General features: G+C 43.1%; 1 protein-coding gene across 1 annotated transcript in view; it reads left to right on the top strand.

The window, feature by feature from the left end:
- Nucleotides 1–22,665, top strand: part of LOC145348606 (complement C4-like) — a 275,511-nt gene that overhangs the window by 82,358 nt on the left and 170,488 nt on the right. The window contains exons 10-11 of the mRNA XM_080196782.1: nucleotides 7,782–7,897; nucleotides 9,325–9,468. Coding sequence (XP_080052908.1) covers nucleotides 7,782–7,897; nucleotides 9,325–9,468 — 260 coding nt within the window. The remainder of the gene's footprint in view (nucleotides 1–7,781; nucleotides 7,898–9,324; nucleotides 9,469–22,665) is intronic.

Below are 22,665 nucleotides of genomic sequence, written 5' to 3' on the forward strand. Positions count from 1 at the left end.
AGAATGGCAGAGCAGGCTCAAATGTCTGAATTGCCTATTCCTACTGCTATTTTTCATCTTTTGATGTTTCTGTCAAATGGGCTGTGGAATGCCTTGCCCAAGTGTGGTCAAATGGGCTGTGGCTCAGCAATATTACCTCCTCTTGCATGAGGCTGTAGGTCAGTAGGTACCAGAATCTTAACAAATTCTTATAGTTAGACACTCCAGGGCAGTACTGAAATAATGTTGCATGTCAGAATTGATCTGGGAGTACAGGTCCTCAGGTCTTTAAAAGTGGCAAAGGTGATGAAAAAAGCATACTTTAGAAGATTTTTTAAATAGAGACCAATTATGATCAAAGCATTATAGTGAGTAGAAATAGGAGATTTCTAATATGTATGCTGCAGTGTATCAGATTAAGAGTTCTGCTGGCATTGTGGTAATATCAATGAGCTCTGAATCAGATACATGTTTTATTGCAACAGAGACATAGGTACAAATCTTGTCTCAGCATTGACAAGCTTGGAATAAAATGCTCGTCAGGGCAACAATAAAAATAATCTTGCTAGTTTTTCATAAAGCCAGTTTTGTTCACTATTGCCTTTTAATCAGAGAATCATAGATGTATGAAGCAAGTTTATTACAAAGAGGATGATGGATGCCTGGAACTTGCTGCCGGGGGAGGTAGTGGAAGCAGATATGATCGTGACTTTTAAGGGGTGTCTGGACAAATACATGAATAGGATGGGGATAGAGGGATATGGTCCCCGGAAGGATAAGGGGTTTTAGTTCACATGGGCAGCAAAGTCGGTACAGGCTTGGAGAGTACCGTAATTTTCTTTGTTCTTTGTAATCCCTACAATGCAGGTGGAGGCAACTTGGTCCATCCAGTCTGTGCTAACCAATCGCACCCAGGACCTGTCCCATAACTCCATGTTATGCTCCTGGTGAACCTTGCTGCTCCTGGTGACACAAAAGGCCAATTTAGCATGGCCAATCCACCTAACCTGCACATCTTTGGAAGTGGGGATTAGTGCTGTACTCAACAAGTCTGACTTTGAATGCACAAATATGATACCAATTCCATACTGCCCTCTGAAGTGACAAGGAAAGTTCAAAGGAAATTAATCATGTTGACATCACCTATGATACTCACATCCCATGTGAATGAACAACATGAACATATCACGATCTGAGAGATTGCAGTCCGGAAATATATTTCCTACAGTATAGCAGCAATTACACCGTTAGAGAACTTCACTGATTACAGTGATGTTTTGGTTCGTGCTGGAGTTCTGAACAGCAATAATAAACTGATAATCTCTTTTGTAGCCATTGTACTGCTTGAGAAAAAAGAAACATGCATTTATGAATTGATGGGATATTAGTGTTACTGGCCTAGTTAGCATTTATTGTCCATCTCTTGTTGCCCATTTTTTGATTTGATTTGATTTATTATTGTCACATGTATTGGTGAAAAGTATTGTTTCTTACATGCTGTACGGACAAAGCATACCGTACACAGAGAAGGAAGGGAGAGAGTGCAAATGTAGTGCTACAGTCACGGCTAGGGTGCAGAGAAAGATCAACTTAATGCAAGGTAAGTCCATTCAAATATCTGACGGCAGCAGGGAAGAAGCTGTTCTTGAGTCAGTTGGTATGTGATCTCAGACTTTTGTATATTTTTCCTGATGGAAGAAGGTGGAAGAACATAGAACATAGAACATTACAGCGCAGAACAGACCCTTCGGCCCACGATGTTGCGCCGACCAGTTAAAAAGAAACAACAACAGTGACCCACTAACCTAAACCAATCCCTTTTCGTCCATAAACGTATCCACAGATCTCTTAAACGCCCCCAAACTAGGCGCATTTACAACTGCAGCAGGCAGGGCATTCCAATCCCTCACCACCCTCTGGGTAAAGAACCTACCCCTGACATCTGTCCTATAACTACCCCCCCTTAGTTTAAAGCCATGCCCCCTCGTGCTAGATTTTTCCATCAGAGGAAAAAGGCTATCACTATCCACCCTATCTAAACCTCTAATCATCTTATATGTTTCAATAAGATCCCCTCTTAGCCGCCTTCTTTCCAGCAAAAACAACCCCAAATCCCTCAGCCTCTCCTCATAGGATCTCCCCTCCATACCAGGCAACATCCTGGTAAACCTCCTCTGCACCCTCTCCAAAGCCTCCACATCCTTCCTGAAATGTGGGGACCAGAACTGCACACAGTACTCCAAGTGCGGCCGCACCAGAGTTGTGTACAGTTGCAACATAACGCTACGACTCCTAAATTCAATCCCCCTACCAATAAACGCCAAGATACTGTATGCCTTCTTAACAACCTTATCTACTTGATTCCCAACTTTTAGGGATCTATGTACACATACACCTAGATCCCTCTGCTCCTCCACACTATTCAAAGTCTTCCCGTTAGCCCTATACTCAACACATCTGTTATTCCTACCAAAGTGAATTACCTCACATTTCTCTGCATTAAACTCCATCCGCCACCTCTCGGCCCAGCTCTGCAACCTGTCTAAGTCTTCCTGCAAACTATGACACCCTTCCTCACTATCTACCACACCTCCGACTTTGGTGTCATCAGCAAATTTACTGATCCACCCAACTATACCCTCATCCAGATCATTAATAAAAATCACAAACAGCAGTGGCCCCAACACAGATCCCTGAGGCACACCACTTGTAACCGAACTCCATGATGAATATTTACCGTCAACCACCACCCTCTGTCTCCTATCCGCTAGCCAATTCCTAATCCAGTTCCCTAGCTCACCCCCAATCCCATACATCTGCATTTTCTGCAGAAGCCTACCATGGTGAACCTTATCAAATGCCTTACTAAAATCCATATACACCACGTCCACTGCCTTACCCCCATCCACCTCTTTGGTCACTTTCTCAAAAAACTCAATAAGGTTAGTAAGGCACGACCTACCCGCCACAAAACCATGCTGACTATCTCCAATCAACTCATTACTCTCCAAATAACTATAAATCCTATCCCTAATAATTTTTTCCAAAACCTTTCCCACAACAGAAGTGAGACTCACCGGTCTATAATTCCCGGGGAAGTCTCTGTTCCCCTTCTTAAACAATGGGACAACATTCGCTAACCTCCAATCATCTGGTACTATACCAGAGGCCAACGACGACCTGAAGATCAGAGCCAGAGGCTCTGCAATCACTTCTCTTGCCTCCCAGAGAATCCTGGGGTAAATCCCATCCGGACCAGGGGACTTATCTATTTTCAGACCCTCCAGAATATCCAGCACATCCTCCTTATCAACTGTAACACTGTCAATTCTATTCCCCTGCAACCCAGTGTCCTCCTCAGCTATATCCATGTCCCCCTGCGTGAACACCGAAGAGAAATATTGGTTCAATGCTTCACCAATCTCCTCCGGTTCCACACATAACTTCCCTCTGCCGTCTATAACTGGCCCTAACCTTGCCCTAACCAACCTTCTGTTCTTGACATACCTATAGAACGCCTTAGGATTCTCCTTAACCCTATCAGCCAAAGTCTTCTCATGTCCTCTTTTAGCCCTTCTTAGCTCGCTCTTCAACTCCCTCCTAGCCAATCTAAAGCTCTCTAGTGCACTATCCGAGTGCTCACGTCTCATCCGAACATAAGCCTCCTTTTTCTTTTTAACCAGCGAATCAACTTTTTTGGTGCACCACGGTTCCCTAGCCTTACCAATTCCACCTTGCCTGACAGGGACATACCTATGATGTGGGTATGCCGGCGTTGGACTGGCGTAAACACAGTAAAAAGTCTGACAACACCAGGTTTTAGTCCAACCTATTTATTTGATAATATACTCACTAGCTTTCGGGGTTACCCCCTTCGTCAGGTGAATGGAGAGTTCTGGCCTCAGACAGAGCATATAAAGCACAGACAGTTTAGAGATTACTGATTAAAATGCGAATCCTTACACCTAACCTGCTGTTCAAGACCTGAAGTGGCTGATAATGTGAGTGGAAGGAGCACTGATCCTATCACAGACTTGCAGTAGCTGCTCCTTGAAAAAACTCCACATTTCGGACGTTCCCAATCCCTGTAATCTCCTAGTCCAACCTATGTTTCCTAATTCTCTCCTAATAGCCTCATAATTACCCTTCCCCCAGCTAAAACCACTGGCCCGAGGTTCATGCCTCTCCCTTTCCATCACTAAGGTGAACGTAACCGAATTGTGGTCACTATCACCGAAATGCACACCAACTTCCAAATCCAACACCTGATCTGGCTCATTTCCCAGCACCAAATCCAATATAGCCTCACCTCTAGTTGGCCTATCTACATACTGAGTCAAAAAACCTTCCTGCACACTTTGCACAAAAACTGACCCCTCTAACGAGCTAGAGCTATAACAATTCCAATCAATATTAGTAAAGTTAAAATCCCCCATAACAATTACCCTATTACTTTCACTCCTAACCAGGATCGTCTCCGCAATCCTTTCCTCAACCTCTCTAGAACTTTTAGGAGGTCTATAAAAGACTCCCAACAGGGTGACCTCTCCTCTCCTATTTCTAATCTCCGCCCATACTACCTCAACAGACAAGTCCTCATCAAACCTCCTCTCTGACACTGTGATACAATCCCTGACCAATAATGCTACCCCTCCCCCCCTTCTACCTCCTTCTCTACTTTGACTAAAACATTTAAACCCCGGGACCTACAGCATCCATTCCTGCCCCTGCTCTATCCATGTCTCTGAAATGGCCACAACATCGAAGTCCCAGGTACTGATCCACGCTGCAAGTTCACCCACTTTATTGCGAATACTCCTCGCATTGAAGTATACACATTTCAAACCTTGCTCCACCCCACCCCTGCGATGCCATGCATTGCAGTCCCCATCCATGCACCCCTCACTTTCAACCCCTCTACTCAGGATCCCTCCCCCCCTCCGAATCAGTTTAAACTTCCCTGCATAGCCCTAGCAAACTTACCCCCCAGGATATTGGTCCCCTTCTGATTCAGGTGTAGACCATCCCTCTTATAGAGGTCCCACCTTCCCCAGAACGAGCCCCAATTGCTTAAGTACCTGAACCCCTCCCTCCTGCACCATCCCCTCAGCCACAAGTTCAAACTTTCCCTTTCTCTATTCCTCTCTAAACTATCTCGTGGCACAGGCAAGAGTCCGGAGATAACCACTCTATCAGTCTTGGCCTTTAGTTTCCACCCCAACTCCATAAATCTCTGCTTAATATCCCCTTCCCTTAACCTCCCTATGTCATGTGTCCCCACATGAACAATAACTTGGGGTTGATCTCCCTCTCCTCTAAGAGTCCTGAATACCTTTTCAGATACATCCCGGACCCCAGCCCCTGGTAGGCAACACACCAGCCCTGAGTCCCTACCTTTACTTCCGACCCTCCTATCTGTCCCCTTAACCGTGGAGTCCCCAATCACGAGGCCCAATCGTTTACAGCCCCTAACCACCTGAGCTTTCACACTAGGCTCACCCCCAGTGACCTGGTCCCTTTGACTATCCCCAGTTGTTTCCTCCTCAACTGTAGCCTCCAGGACCGAAAACCTATTTTGGAGGGGAACCGCCCCAGGGGATTGTCCCCCCGATTGCTTCTTTCCCCTCTTCCTGGCAGTGACCCAAGACTCATTTTTAGGAGTGACTATTTCCTTATAACTCCTATCGATTTCCACCTCTGCCTCCCGAATTATGCAGAGTTCCTCTAACTCCACCTCCAGCTCCTTTACACGCTCCTCCAGAAGCTGCAATCTAACACACTTCCTACAAGTAAACTCCCCTGAAACACTACTAGATTCCCTCACCACATACATCCCACAGGAGATGCAGCACACTGCCTGAACTGCCATCCCTGAAGCAATTACCAGCAGAAAAATAAATTAAAAAACAAACAACAAACTTCCCCCACTCTTATAATTAGGTTAGAGGAGGTGGGAGGGTGGGATTCTCTACCAGTGTAGAGGATCGGGTATCCTCTCTACACTAATTTATAGAGAATGTCCAGGCTGCATGGTTGCTTTTCTGAGACGGCAGAGAGTGAAGACAGTGTCAATGGATGGGAGGCAGGTTTGAGTGATGGATTGGGCTTCGGTTACGATCCATGGTAGTTTATTTTGGGCTTGGGCAGATTAGGAGCCATACCAAGCTGTGATACAACCAGAAAGAATGCTTTCTATAGTGCACTTGTAAAAGTTGATGAGAGTCATAGTGGACATGCCAAATTTCTTTAGCCTCCTGGGAAAGTAGAGGTTTTGGTGGGCTTTCTTAACTGTAGTGTTGGCATGGAGGGACCAGGACAGGTTCATGTAGAGAGGGGCACGTCCTCCACTATGCTTCCTGAAATAGATAATTATCTCTTTTGTTTTGTTGACATTGAGGGAGAGATTATTGTTGTCACACCAGTTTACCAGATTCTCTATACCTTTCCTGTGCTCCATCTCGTCATTGTTTGAGATCCAACCCAACATAGTGGTGTCATCAGAAAATTTGAAAATTGAGTTGGAGGGGAATTTGGCCACATAGTCATAGGTGTATAAGGAGTATAGTAAGGAGCTGAGGACAAAGCCTTGTGGGGTATCAGTGTTGAGGATAATTATGGAGAAGATGTTGCTGCCTATCCTTACTGATTGCAGTCTGCGGTTAGGAAGTTCAGGATTCAGCCGCTGAGGGAGGAGCCGAGCCCCAGGCCACAAAGTTTGGAGATGAGTTTTGTAGGAATATTGGTGTTGAAGGCTGAACTGTAGCTGGTAAGTAGGAGTCTGACATAAGTGTCTTTGTTATCGAAATATTTCAGGGTTGAGTGTAGGGCCAGGGAGATGGCATCTGCTGTTGGTCTTTTGCGGTGCTAAGCAAACTTTAGTAGATCCAGGCAATCCGGGAGGTCAGAATTGATTTGTACCATGACTGACCTTTCGAAGCGCTTCATAATAATGGATGTCAGAGCCACCAGATAATAGTCATTATGTTGCCAAGCTTTTTTTTAGTAGCGGGATAATGGTTGTTTTCTTGAAGCAGATAGGGACCTCAGATTGACATGAAGCGAGGTTGAAGATGTCTGCGAATATTCCTGCCAGCTGGTCCATGCAGGGTCTGAGTGTTTGTCCAGATATTCAATTTGGGTCAGTCGCTTTCCATGGGTTGACCTTCGAGAGGACTGCTCTGATGTTGGCAATGGTGACCTCGGATACAGGTTCATTTGAGGCTTCTGGGCTGGAGGACATGCTCTCACTGGCCTCTTGCTCAACACGGGCTATAATGCATTGAGCTCGTCAGGAAGGGTTGTATTGATGGTGGCGATTTTCCATGCCTTTATCTTGTAGCTTGTTACGTCTTGAGAAACAGATCATCAGTTATGTTCTTGGAGCATGGTTGTTCATGTATTGTATTATGCAGGGATTTCCAGGAATTTGACTCAGTGACGGTGGGTGGATCATGATGTAGTTCCAAGGTAGGAACCATCTTGTGTAATTTGGAGGGAAATTTGTGAATAATGCAGATTAAGTTGATTGACCATGCTGAATTGCCCATTAGCGTCAGGGGGACTAGCAGGATAAATAACTGGGATTACAAGGGTAGGGCCTGGTGGAATTGTTGATGGTGAAGACCCAATGGGCTGAATGGCACTGTAGGATTTCAATGATTCTATTAGCAATAATTTTATAGTGGTTTTGCTATTCCCATGCTTATCGGGCACCTCGAGATGGCACAGGTCATTAAATTTCTGTTGAATGAAGACCAAGAGCAAGAAAATTGCTGGGCTGAAATGTCTCCAACTGTTCACAGGTGGTGAAATGGAAGAGCTCGAACTCAGCAGCATTAAATTTGTTTCCTCACCATATGTGATTGATTTATCTAAAACAAGCCGCTACTTCACGCCAATGTCTTCCTTCGCTACAGTGGTAAGTAACTAGATCATCAGGCAAATTTGTCAATAGTCTTCATTATAGAATATGACATTATTTTGTTGGAGTTGGGTCTGAGGGAGATGGCCTCAGGTATTGCCCATTTTCTGCTGCTCCCTCAGCTGATTATCATCTTGTCATTGCTGTGGGACCCAAAACCAATTTTTATTGAAACAATTAATCTCCATGTCAGAAATATCAACACATTCTCACTGTTGATTTCATTGCATAATTCCCCCAGATAGTTTGGAAATAAGATTACAATAGGCTGCAGGAAAATATTGTTGCATTGCTTTGGTAGGGAGAAATTGACTTCAACTCACCCAGAAAAATCTAAGTTAATGCACTTGAGGAGGTCAGATAAGGTAAAGTAAAACCCAATAAATTAGAGGAAACTGAGCAGTGTAGATAAAGTGAATGCAATTGCATTGTGGACCTTGTGAATCATGGGTATCCCATAGATTCATGACAGTAGCAGTGCAGGTTGATCATATAACTAGGGTACTAAATGGAATAGATTCTTTTATTAGTCGAGCAATAGAGTATTAAAGCATGAAGGTTGGACTGGGCCTATATAAAACTTCAGATAGCCGCAACTTGAGTTATTACAAAAAAATGATGCACCAGAGAGGATACAGGGGAGATTTGCTAGGATGTTGTGAGGAGTGGAAATTTGCTGCAAAGAGGAAATACTAGGCAGCCTGGCGTTGATTTTGTTTCCTTGAAGAAGAGGTTAAGAGGAGATTTGGTTGAGGTGTATATTGTAATGTGAAACATTAATACAGCAGATGGAAAGTACGTATATCATTATTGTGAGGTTATTAACTGGGGAGAATCAACTGAAAGCAATTTCTTCCATTTTCACTCAGAATGTGGTTACTTCCTGGAACTCGGTTACTGAAAGATTAGTAGAGGTAGAAATGCTCAACTCATATTGAAGGTGTCTGCATTTGCAGCAAAAGTCCTGGAATCCCAGAGTTTTGGCTGAATGGGTTGTTCTTTTGGGTCCAGAGAGAAAAGGTGTACATAGTTCCTTTATTCCGCTGTAATAGATCTACGTTACATGGCCAACATTTTCCAAATATTGGACATGGACAGAATATGTCTGCATTTGTAAAGGGACAAATAGCCTTATTCTGTGCTGTAAGAATCCTATGAACATATGATCGTGACATTCCATTGCAGAACCTCAAGAACATTCTCATACTTTTGAAAGGCAGTTGTGCTAGTAACTTGATCATTAAGTGAATCAAAGTTTTTTTGTAAACAATAAAACCAGCAAAGTGTATCATGAACCAGAATAAAAGAAACTTATCCCAAAAGCTTTGTTCAAATAATCCAGTTAGAGGGTTCATGTTAAAGATGGCCTCTAATTATTTTACCTGGAGGTTCTCATGAATGCTTTTGGATAATTGTATCAACAGGCGACTGTAACATATCCAGATGGAACTCCTGCCATCAATGTACCGGTGACCATTGAGGGTGGACAGGTTAGAAACACAGATGAACATGGGCTTGCTGTCTTTGAAAGTGAGGCCCCAGCTAATGCTAGCATGCTTAGCATGAAGGTAATGTCATTGGATGTGAATGAGAATAATACCCATGGCAATATGTGTTTTTTGTTCATTCTTTGGCTATGCTATAAACTAATCTAACGGTTGGACATTTACAGGGTGGGATATATTTCATCAAATTACTGTGAGTTACACAGTGTCACAGGGAGAATGACGAAGAGTTGCATGAAGCATGGGTTATAGGAAGATATAGGTGAGATGGTAAATTGGCGAATAAGTGGCAAATAGAATTTAACTCTGAAAAGTGTAAGGTGATGCACTTTGGAAGGAGTAATTTGAGAAAGAAGTATACGACGAGAGGTCTGACACTGGGAAGTTCCAAAGAACAAAGGGATCTTGGTATCCATAGATCTCTGAAGACGGAAAGGCAGGTAAATAGGGTGGTGAAAAAGACATATGGTACACTTGCCTTAATAAATCCGAGTATACATTACAAAAGCAGAGAGATCATGATGGAGTTGTATAGAACTTTGGTGAGATGACAGCTGGAGTGCGTTTGTAATTCTGGTCGCCACATAGGAATGATGTGTAAACACTGGAGGGGATTTATAGGAGATTCACCAGGATGCTGCCTGGGATGGAACATTTAAGTTATGAAGTGGGGTTGGATAGGCTTGAGTTGTTTTCGTTGGAGCAGAGAAGACTGAGGGGCAACTTGATTGAGGTGTTCAAGATTATGAGGGGCGCGGGCAGGGTGGATAGGGAGCAGCTGTTCCCCTTAGTTGAAGGGTCAGTTACCAGGAGACACAAGTTAAAAAAAGTGAGGGGTGGGAGGTTTAAGGGAGATTAGAGGAAAATGATGACAGTCTGGAATACACTGCCTGGGTTGGTGATAGAGGCAGGATGCCTCACATTTTTAAGAAGTATATGAATGAGTACTTGGCATGCTATGACATTCAAAGCTGTAGAGATTAGGTGGGCAGGTTGGGGCATTTTATGCATCGGTGCAGACATGATGGGCTGAAGGGCTTCTTCTGCACTGTGGTAATCTGTGATTCTGTAATTCTGTGAAGTTATAGTGATCTGGACAGAGTTATAGAGAATTATGTCACCTTACTGTTACAACACAGAGGTTGATCTCCTTTTCAGAAGCCATGCTGAATCCCCAAAAAGGAATACAAAGAACAAAGAACAAAGAAAATTACAGAACAAGAACAGGCCTTTAGGCCCTCCAAGCCTGTGCTGACCATGCTGCTTGACTTAACTAAAACCTCTCCTCCCACCTTTCTGGGGCCATATCCTGCTATTCTCATCCTATTCGTGTATTTCTCAAGATACCCCATAAAAGTCACTACCATATTTGCTTCCACCACCTCCCCTGGCAGTGAGTTCCAGGCACCAACCACCCTCTGTGTAAAAAACTTGCCTCATACATCTCCTTTAAACCTTGTCCTTCTCACCTCAAACCTATGCCCCCGGTAATTGATTCTTCTACCATAGGAAAAAGCTTCTGACTATTCACCATGTCCATGCCCCTTATAATCTTGTAGACTTCTATCAGGTCGCCCCTCAATCTCCGTCGTTCCAGTGAGAAAAAAACAAGTTTCTCCAACCTCTCCTCATAGCTGATCCCCTCCATACCAGGCAACATCCTGGTAAATCTTTTCTGTACCCTCTCTAAAGCCTCCATATCCTTTTCATAGTGTGGCGACCAGAATTGAACACTATATTCCACGTATGGCCTAACTAAGGTTCTATAAAGCTGCAACATGACTTGCCAGTTTTTAAGCTCAATGCCCTGGCTGTTGATACATCACTTCATAATCTGTCAAAGTGTTTGGAAAGGTGTTAACTGTTCTGCATTAATGTTCAGAGGTTGATTAACAGAAATACCTGATACTCGCTTTAAGTGAACAATTAATAAGTTAGAGAAGTTTAGTATGATCAGAAATAGTCAGCATGGCTTTGTCAAGGGCAGGTCGTGCCTTATGAGCCTAACTGAGTTCTTTGAAAATGTGACTGAACACATTGACGAAGGAAGAGCAGTGGACGTGGTCTACAAGGACTTCAGCAAGGCGTTTGATAAGGTCCCCCATGCAAGACTTCTTGAGAAGGTGAGAGGGCATGGGATCCAAGGGGCTTTGGCCTTATGGATTCAGAACTGGCTTGCCTGCAGAAGGCAGAGAGTGGTTGTGGATGGGTCTTTTTCTGCATGGAGGTTGGTCACCAGTGGAGTGCCCCAGAGATCTGTTCTAGGACCCTTGCTGTTTGTCATTTTCATAAATGACCTAGATGAGGAAGTGGAGGGATGGGTTAGTAAGTTCGCTGACGACACAAAGGTTGATCGTGTTGTGGATAGTCTGGAGGGATGTCAGAAGTTGCAGCGTGACATAGATAGGATGCAAGACTGGGCGGAGATGTGGCAGATGGACTTCAACGCGGATAAATGTGTAGTGGTCCATTTTGGCAGGTCCAATGGGATGAAGGACTACAATATCAAGGGTCCTAACTCTTAGCAATGTTGAGGAGCAGAAGGACCTTGGGGTCTGGGCCCATAGGACTCTTAAATCGGCCTCGCAGGTAGAGGATCTGGTCAAGAAGGCGTATGGTGTGCTAGCCTTAAATAATTAAGGGATTGAGTATAGGAGTCGGGAGGTAATGCTGCAACTTTATAAGACCCTTGTCAGACCTACTTGGAGTACTGTGCGCAGTTCTGGTCGCCTCACTACAGGAAGGGTGTGGAAGCTATTGAGAGGGTGCAGAGGAGATTTACAAGGATGTTGCCTGGATTGGGAGGCATGCCTTATGAAGTTAGGTTGAGGGAGCTAGGTCTCTTCTCCCTGGAGAGATGAAGGTTGAGAGGCGACCTGATAGAGGTTTATAAAATGTTGAGAGGAATAGATAGGGTGGATTCTCGGAGGCTATTTCCCAGGGCTGAAATGGTCACTATGAGAGGACACAGGTTTAAGGTGCTGGGAAGCAGGTACAGAGGAGTTGTCAGGGGTAAGTTTTTCACTCAGAGGGTGGTGCGTGAGTGGAATCGGCTGCCGTTGGTGGTGGTAGAGGCGAACTCGCTGGGGTTTTTTAAAAGACTTCTGGATGAGTACATGGGATTTAATGGGGCTGAGAGTTACAGATAGTTCTATGGCCTGATAGGTATGGATATGATCGATGCAAGTTGTGTGGCAAAGGGCCTTGTTTATGCTGTAGTGTTCTATGTTCTATTTATTTAACCAATCAGGATTTTTAATTAAAGTAATATATTGATTAAAGTAAGATACTACTAGAATGCTGTTCAAATAAATAGAGCCCAATTATTACCAAAAAAAAACAGACTTTAGTCACTCTCAAAAAAATATAGAAACAAGTTTTAGGAAATCTTTGGGATTTTTCTGTCAATTCCGCTGTCTGTAAACTCTTTATGATTTTGGCACCCTCATTAAATAGATAGTTTTCTTAAGAGATATTTTAAGCTGGCTGGGAGTTCCTCTTCACTCTCTAGTTGTTGAGAGGTGGCAGCCCTTCAATTGAATGACAGATAGGCAGTTGAATTCCTCTTTATAACGATGATGACCTATCAATTTTCTACACCAGGATTTGTCTGATGTTGTCAACAATAGCAAATTCTAATTTGATAGGTTCCTGATAGCTGAGTGCCTTCTTTAAACTGGTAGGCTGTCAAAATTCAAAAGCCTGCAGTCTGTTATCAAGGCAACCCTGATGTTTTGGCATCTGTTACAAATGTTGCAATCTGTATACTCTGTAGGCACCTTCATTTTAAACATCCAAGCACTGAACACAAAACCAGCTTTTAAAGGGACTAATTCAACTTCACATTACACATAACACAGAGTACATTTCCCCATCCTGATACTTATGACCCATGGAGCCTTGTATTGCCAATCTGCATCTCAGCTTATGGACTTAACAAACCATTCCATCCTCTCTTATGCTTAGCAATATTTTCTTTGAATTATTTCATGCTATTCACATCAAATAGTCTCAGTGGGAGTTTTTTTTTTACCATGTCTTCACATACATTGAAGACATAGTAAAAAAAACCATGTCTTCAATATGACATTGAAAGCTTTCTATCAGTATGTCAAGAATAAAAGATTGGTTAGGGCAAAATTAGGGCCAGTCAGAGACAGTAGTGGGAAGTTGTGCGTGGAGCCTGAAGAGATAGGAGAGGCACTGAATGAATATTTTTCATCAGTATTCATACAGGAAAAAATCAATGTAGTCGAGGAGAATACTGAGATACAGGCTTTTAGACTAGGCGTGATTGAGGTACATAAGGAGGAGGTGTTAGCAATTCTTGAGAGTATGAAAATAGTTAAGTCCCCTGGGCCAGATGGGATTTATCCTAGGATTCTCTGGGAGGCCAGGGAGGAGATTGCAGAACCTTTGGCTTTGATCTTCATGTTGCCATTGGCTACAGGTATAGTGCTGGAAGACTGGAGGATAGCAAATGTTGTCCCCTTGTTCAAGAAAGGGAGTAGAGACCATCCTGGGAATTATAGACCGGTGAGCCTTACTTATGTTGTGGGCAAAGTTTTGGAAAGAATCATAAGGGATAGGATTTATAATCATCTACAGAGAAATAAATTGATTAGGGATAGTCAACACGGTTTTGTGAAGGGTAGGTCATGCCTCACAAACCTTATCGAGTTTTTTGAAAAGGTGACCAAAGAGGTGGATAAGGGTAAGGCAGTTGAAGTGGTGTATATGGATTTTAGCAAAGCATTTGATAAGGTTCCCCATGGTAGGCTACTGCAGAAAATGCAGATGCGTGGGATTGAGGGTGATTTAGCAGTTTGGATCAGGAATTGGCTAGCTGATAGAAGACAGAGGGTGGTGGTTGATGGGAAATATTCAACCTGGAGTTCAGTTACAAGTGGTGTACCTCAAGGATCTGTTTTGGGGCCACTGCTGTTTGTCATTTTCATAAATGATCTAGATGAGGATGTAGAAGGATGGATTAGTAAATTTGCTGATGACACCAAAGTCAGAGGAGTTGTAGACAGTGAGGATGGATGTTACAGTTTACAGAGGGACATAGATAAGCTGCAGAGCTGGGCTGAGAGGTGGCAAATGGAGTTTAATGCAGAAAAGTGTGACGTGATTCACTTTGGTAAGAGTAACAGGAGTACAGAATATAGGGCTAATGGAAGGACTCTTGATAGTGTCGACGAGCAGAGAGATCTCGGTATACATGTGCATAGATCCCTGAAAGTTGGTATCCAGGTTGATAAGGTTGTTAAGAAGGCATACGGTGTGTTAGCTTTTATTGGAAGAGGGATTGAATTTCGGAGCTGTGAAGTCATGTTGCAACTGTACAAAACTCTGGTGTGGCCGCACTTGGAGTATTGTGTACAGTTCTGGTCGCCGCATTATAAGAAGGATGTGGAGGCATTGGAAAGGGTGCAGAGGAGGTTTACCAGGATGTTGCCTGGTATGGTGGGAAGGTCTTATGAGGAAAGGCTGAGGGACTTGAGGTTGTTTTCGTTAGAAAGAAGAAGGTTGAGAGGTGACCTAATTGAGGCATATAAGATGATCAGAGGGTTAGATAGGATGGATAGTGAGAGCCTTTTTTCTTGGATAATGATGGCTAACATGAGGGGACATAGCTTTAAATTAAGGGGTGGTAGTTATAGGACAGATGTCAGAGGTAGGTTCTTTACCCAGAGGGTAGTAAGGGCGTGGAATGCCCTGCCTGCAGCAGTTGTGGACTTGCCAACTTTAAGGGCGTTCAAATGGTCAGTGGATAGGCATATGGATAACATTGGAATAGTTTAGGTTAGAGGGTCATTAGATTGGTTCCACTGGTCGGCGCAACATCGAGGGCTGAAGGGCCTGTACTGTGCCGTAATGTTCTATGTTCTACACTGTTTCCCCTTTTGGAAAATAATGGGGGAAGTGCTGGAAGGATTCCAGAGCTAACTATCAGGCTGCTGAACTAATTGACTTTCCCTACCATGGCCCACAATTTCTGGCAATCGACTCAAACAGGGAGCCTTGAGTCAAGAGGTAGGAACGCCACCACTGTGCCATTAGAATGAATTACACAAACTCACTACACTCAAGATAGGAACATTTCTTCTCAATTCAAAGAACAAAGAAAATTACAGCACAGGAACAGGCCCTTGAGCCCTCCAAAGCCTGCACCGACCATGCTGCCTGACTTAACTAAAATCCACTACCCTTCTGGGGACCACAACCCTCTATTCTCGTCCTATTCATGTATTTGTCAAGATACCCCTTGAAAGTCACTACTATATCCGCTTCCACTACCTCCCCAGCAATGAGTACTGGGCACCCGCTACTCTCTGTGTAAAAATATCTGCCTCGTACATGTCCTTTAAACCTTGCCTCTTGCACCTTAAACCTGTGCCCCCTAGTAATTGACTCTTTCATCCTGGGAAAAAGCTTCTGACTATCCACTCTGTCCATGCCTCTCATATTTTGATCCCTATGTAACCTAATAATTCCTTATTGGGTTACATAATAGGAGTCTCAGTTTAGTCTACCTCAATCCCGAAAATCAATTGCCCAACTGTGGTGGTGGTCCCTTTCAGGGCAACACAGCAGAATGAGGGTCACATAGCCTTTGTGACCAATCAGACTCATACAGCTCTTTGTCATGTGGAGTGTGAACTCACTCACAAAGTATACGAGGCTCATAGGCAGAAACAATTCAGGAGCTAGCTACAACCATGAGGTTGCTGTTGAATTCTTATCAATAATACTTTTTGTGTTCACCAATGATGTCGGTGTAAGTATACCTTTACAACAACTCTCCATCACTAACATCCATGCAATGAGATCATTATTCCTGTCAATGCAGCTTCCTAGGCCCTCGCTGAGAACATATAATCATGAAGTCATAGAGGTTTACAGCATGGAAACAGGCTCTTCGGCCCAATTTGTCCATGCTGCCCAGTTTTTACCATTAAGCTAGTCCCAATTGTCTGCATTTGGCCCATCTCCATCTATACCAATCTTATTCAGCTAACTGTCTAAATGTTTTTTAAAAGACAAAATTATACCCGCCTTTACTATTACATTGTGCGGAGGACATGTGGGTTAGGCTTGTATAGGTGGGGCCTCCGTTTGTGTGTGTGAAGGGTTTGTGTGCAGGTTTCTTAAAACTCCCTTTCTCTTCATGCTTTTCTTCACCAAAATGTCAGGTACAAATGTGGTTCAACGGCTGCTGCTGGAATATATTGTTGTAAAGGAGATTAACAATCGGTATTTTGGATCACTGATAGCCCCCAGGATTGCATGAGGAATGATTGATTGACCTCCCTGTAAGACTTATTGAATACCAACTCCCTGGGGATTAGTAATTAACTCAACAGGTAGCGCTTGTACTGAAATAAAGCAGACCCCTGAGTGGGTCCATTGTTGCGTTGTCCCAATTGAGGCGTGTTTGTATTCACCACAGGCCTGTGGTTTTGCTTTGCTTTATTTTGTGCAATATAGAACTGATCCTTTACATCTGACTCCTTTATTTATTTTAGGATCAAAATTAAAATATTAATTCAAAATTAATAATTCCAAGAATCTTAGTTTCCATTTCTGTCAGTGCCGCTGAGAAGCAATTTTTTCAGACTGTAAATACAAAATATGAAGAAGATTATTTTGATTCATGTATTCACCTGTAACATTTATTTTTATTTTGTCTTGTTCTCCACTTTAATAAACAAATGTTTAGTTACAGAATATAATTTGTTAAAAATTGACAATTTTTTAAAACACTTTTAACATAATTATCAGGATATGTACATTGCTTGCAACATCTGTTATCCATTCCCAATTTCCCATTAGTTGATGAGCCTCCTTCTTGATCCATTGAAGTTCATGTGTTGTTGGTACAGTACAGTGCAGACAGATAATGTTTCATGAGTTTGACACCAGTCACAACATAGTCCCAATTTAGAATGGTGTGTGATATCTATACCTTCCAATTTGTTACCACTCTTTTAAACTGCTTTTTGCATGTTTCAGTGATGCTGTTGCAAAAGCATGGAAAGTTTGCTGTTGAACATCATGCAGATAGAATGACCACAGACAGTACGAGAAGTGAATGCTTAAGTTGGTGCCTAGCATTCCAGTCAAGTGGGATGTTTTATCCCAAATGACAGTAATCAAGCTGGCCAGCAATTGGAGGCTGGCAGACAGGGCTCTGATCTTGGTGCTGACAGATCGGCATGCGCAATAGCTGTTCAGACGATGCTGCCAGCGTCACCAGCAGGAACAGGCCCAGCCCACTGATTTCTGGAGTGAATCACGCTGCAGTGCAGAGAGTGTAGAAGATTCATTTTGAAACTCCCGCTGAAAAAACCAACGTGATTTACTCCAGTTTTCACGCAAATTCAACACTTAGAATTCTTTTGAAATTCTAATTACGTAATGTTTGGCATTAAGATAATTTAGTATAATGTTGATAATTTGTGTTGTGTTAGCAATTATATTGAAACAAACAATTCTCCTTGCAAAAGAACAAATCCATGGAATATGGTGCCAGATGTGGGGATATGGGACCCTGTAAGTTGTAGGTACTATTTGAACTTGTATTCCAATTTAGTTCATTTGATACCTTAACTACAGACAAGAGGGGAGAGTTTTGTGGATTAATGCAGGACTATGCCTTAATGCTGCACAGAGGCCAGGCCATGGCTATTAGCAGTAGGGGACAATCTAACCACTACCTTTGACAATCAGTGGTGTTTCCATCACTGTTTCCTCCACTGTCAACATCCTTGGGATTACCATTGACCAGAAATTCAGCTGGACTTGTCACATAAACACAGTGGCTAGAAGAGCATGTCAGAGGCTAGGAATACTTCAGCAAGTAACTCATCTCCTGACTCCCCAAAACCTGTCCATCATTTACAAGGCACAAGCTCAGAGTGTGATGGAATACTCCCCATTTGCGTGTATGGCTACAGCTCCAAAAACACTCAAGAAGCTTGACATTATCCAGGACAAAGCAGCCCGCTTGATTGGCACCACATTCACAACATCCATTCCTTCCAACACCGATGCTCAGTAGCAGCAGTGTATACTATCTACAAAATGCACTGTAGAATTTTGCCAAAGGCCCTTAGACAGTATTTTCCAAATCCATGACCATTTCCATCTAGAAGGACAAGGGCTGCAGATACATGTGAACACCAACATCTGCAAGTTCCCCTCCAAGACACTCACCATCCTGACATGGAAATATATTACCATTCCTTTACAGTTGCTGGGTCAAAATCCTGGACTTTCCTCCCGAAAAGCATGGTGGTTGAATCCATGATATGTGGAGTGCAGCGTTTCAAGAAGGCAGCTCACTATCGCCTTCTCAATGACAACACAGGATGGACAATAAATGCTGACCAGCCAGTGATGCCCATGCCCCACAATTGAGTAAAAAATAATAATCATATTGCATTCTGCAGTGTTTTGGCTTATGCCCATAATTAAACAGAAACCATATTTTAAATATTATCAAACTTATATTCTTCAACAAACTACACAGACCAGATGGGCTTTATATTAGCACACGCAACATACACGAGTAAGAAATGTTAAGCAATTAGGTGGAATCAAAGTAATAGAGAAAACAGTCAAATTCACCTTGCATAACTGTGCATGTGCTAAGATCTTTTAATACATTTGCTAAGTTAACAGATGCAGATTGCCAAGTCGGAATATTGTTATGGCTATAAGTGAGGCATGCCACAAAGGAGGGTATTATTTAACTCAATTGCTGGAGTTTTATTTGCAATGCTAAAAGAAAGAATCGATATGGGTAATATTATTGATGTAGAGAATGTAGATTTTCAGAAGCATTTGATCCAGTGCCATGCAGTAGACTTGAGCGCAATGGCATGGGATGACTCTACCTTATGGAATAAACTTTTGGAGTGCTGGTCCTTTGTCAGGTGAGTGAAGGGTTGTGTTCACAAACAGGGCACAGACTCAATTTACAAGATAATGGTTGGAATGCAAGTCTTAACGGGTCATCAGGTGAAGACAATGCTAGTGGAGAGAGGGTTAAGCACAGGCTAGAGAGATGTAAATAGTCTCAAGCCAGGACAGTTAGTGAGATTTTGCAAGCCAAGGAAATTTGTGGGGATTACAGATCCTGTATGCGTGCAGAACTTGGCTATCAGTTTCTGCTTAGCAATTCTGCGTTGTCATTTGTTCTGAAGGCTGCCTTGGAGAATGCATACATGAAGATCAGAGGCTGAATGCCCTTGACCGCTGAAGTGTTCCCCAACAGGAAGGGAACATTCTTGCCTAATGATTGTTGAGCAGTGTTCATTCATCCGTTGTCATAGTGTCTGAATGGTCTCACCAATGTACCATGCCTCGGGACATCTTTCCCTGCAGCATATCAGGTAGACAACATTGGTCGAGTCGCAAGAGTATGTGGTGTTTCGCACAAGATGTCTTCACCACACAGGACCTTCAACCGACGCTATACACTAGATACATCGATGACATTTTCTTCCTTTGGACTCATAGCGAACAATCACTGAAACAAGTATATGATGACATCAACAAGTTCCATCCCATCATCAGACTCACTATGGACTACTCTCCAGAATCAGTTGCATTCTTGAACACATGTATCTCCATCAAGGACAGTCACCTCAGCACTTTACTGTACTGCAAACCCACAGATAATCTCATGATGCTCCACTGCTCCAGCTTCCACCCTAAACACGTTAAAGAAGCCATCCTCTATGGGCAAGCCTTCCGTATACACAGATTCTGCTCAGGTGAGGAAGATTGCAACAGATAGCTACAAACGCTGAAAGATGCTGTCATAAGAACAGGATATTGCACGCGACTCATTGATCGACAGTTCTGACATGCTACAGCGAAAAACTACACTGACCTCCTCAGAAGACAAACACGGGACATGCAGGCAGAATATCCTTCGTCATTCAGTACATCCCCTGAGCCGAGAAGCTATGACATCTTCTCCAGAATCTTCAATATGTCATTGATGAAGATGATCATCTGGCCAAGGCCATCCCTACACCCCCACTTCTTGCCTTCTCATGATGTGCAACCTCAAACAGACCATTGTACACAGCAAACTACCCAGCCTTCAGGAGAAGCGTGGCCACAACTCCGCACAGCCCTGCCACAGCAATTTTTGCAAGACGTGTCAGATCATTGACATGGCTGCCATCATCTCACATGAGAACACCATCCACCATCCACACGGTACAGAAGTTTACGACTCGTCCAATGTTGTCTACCTGATATGCTGCAGGAAAGGATGTCCTGAGCATGGTACATTGGGGAGACCATGCAGACACTATGACAACGGATGAATGAACATCGCTCAACAATCACTAGGCAGGAATGTTCCCTTCCTGTTGGGGAACACTTCAGCGGCCACGGGCATTCGGCCTCTGATCTTCATGTAAATGTTCTCCAAGGGGCCTTCACAACACACGACAACACAGAATTGCCAAGCAAAACTGACAACCAAGTTCTGCACACATGAGAACGGCATCAACTGAGATCTTGGGTTCATGTCACAGCACCTATAACCCCCACGACATTCCTGGGCTTGCAAAATCTCACCAACTGTCCTGGCTTGAGACAATTTACACCTCATTAACCTGTGCTTAACCCTCTCTCCACTCACGTTGTCTGCACCTGCAAAGACCTGATGACATGTTAAGACTTGCATTGCAACCATTATCTTATAAATTGAGTCTGTGTCTATATATGCCCTGTTTGTGAACCCAACTCTTCACTCACCTGATGAAGGGGCAGCACTCCAAAAGCTTGTGCTACCAAATAAACCTGTTGGTCTTTAACCTGATGTGGTGAGACTTCTTACTGTGCTTACCCCTGTCCAGTGCCGGCATGTCCACATTGTGGAATAAAGGGAGCAGTAGCTGAATTTGGCTAAATAGCAAGAAACAGAGAGTAACGGTCACTGCATATTTTTTGATCTGCTTTAAGGTTTGGACTGGTGTGCCCGGGGTTTGTTATTAGGGCCCTTGAGTATCTTGATATGCCATAATGATCTCGATCTTGCTGTGCAGGAAGCATATAACACAAAACTTGGAAGTATTGTAAATTATAAGAACAGTGTTGATCATCAAAAGGACATTAAAAAAGTCAAATAGGCAGGCAGGTGGCAGATGAAGATCAATGTGGAGAATTGTGAGGTGATGTATTTTTGCAGAGACAGTATAAAATAAGGGATAACATTCTTAAGAGGGCTGCAGGAGCCGACAGACCTGGGCGTACATTTACTTTAGATCACATAGGATGGCAGGAAAGGAGGAGACAGCAGTTAATAGCAAAAAAAGGCATTCTAGGCTTTATTAATAGGGGCACAGAGTGCAAGTGCTGAGATTATGCTGCACTTGCACAAGACATTAGTTAGATCTCAGCTGAAATATTGTGTAGAGTTATGGCACCACACTATAGGAAGGAACACATTGGAGGGAATGCAGAAGAGATTTACAAGAAAAGTTTCAGGATGAGAAACTTCAGTTATGATGATGAATTGGAAAGATTTGGGTTGTTCTCATTGGAAAAAAGAAGGCTAACAGGAGATCTGATAGAGGTGTTACATATTGTGAGGGGGCCATACAGAGAAGATACGGTAAAACAGTTTCTTTTCATAAAATGTATCAAGAACTAGAGGGCACACATTTAAAATGATTTGCAAAAGAAACAAATGTGATGTGAGAAAAATCTTTTCACAAAAATGTAGTTCAGTTTTGAAATGCACTGCCTGGAAGCTTGTTGGAGCTTCAATCAAGGGTTGGAGAGGGCCTTGTCTGATTACCTGAACAGCAAAAAACCTGCAGTTGTGGGGAAAAGGCAGGAGAATGGCACAAAGTCATGATGTTCATTTGGAGGGACAATGCTGACATGATGGGACCGACTGCCTTTTGCGCAGTTACAGTTCTGTGAGGCCAATTGGCCTACATCTCTTAGTGATACCTGTGTTCATATGTTCATAGTATTTTGACACAAAACTAGCTGAGATCAGCTTGGGAAAATCGAGATGTGTTTATTTTAGCCATCTAGTGGAAGCATGTCTCAGAAGGTAGGATTTCTCTATTCATACTTACCAGTTAATTAACCATTCATGGAAAAGGATTGATAGCACATCTAATCAGGACAAACATGCTTTTTTGGTATTCTGATGTATTATGTTTACTTTGAGATTCCATTTACTTTGATACATTATCCTTTAAGGGGCAGGTTTTA

Source organism: Carcharhinus amblyrhynchos, chromosome 9 (assembly GCF_965287045.1).
Source record: "Carcharhinus amblyrhynchos chromosome 9, sCarAmb.v2.hapA, whole genome shotgun sequence".
Classification (NCBI taxonomy): Eukaryota; Metazoa; Chordata; class Chondrichthyes; order Carcharhiniformes; family Carcharhinidae; genus Carcharhinus; species Carcharhinus amblyrhynchos.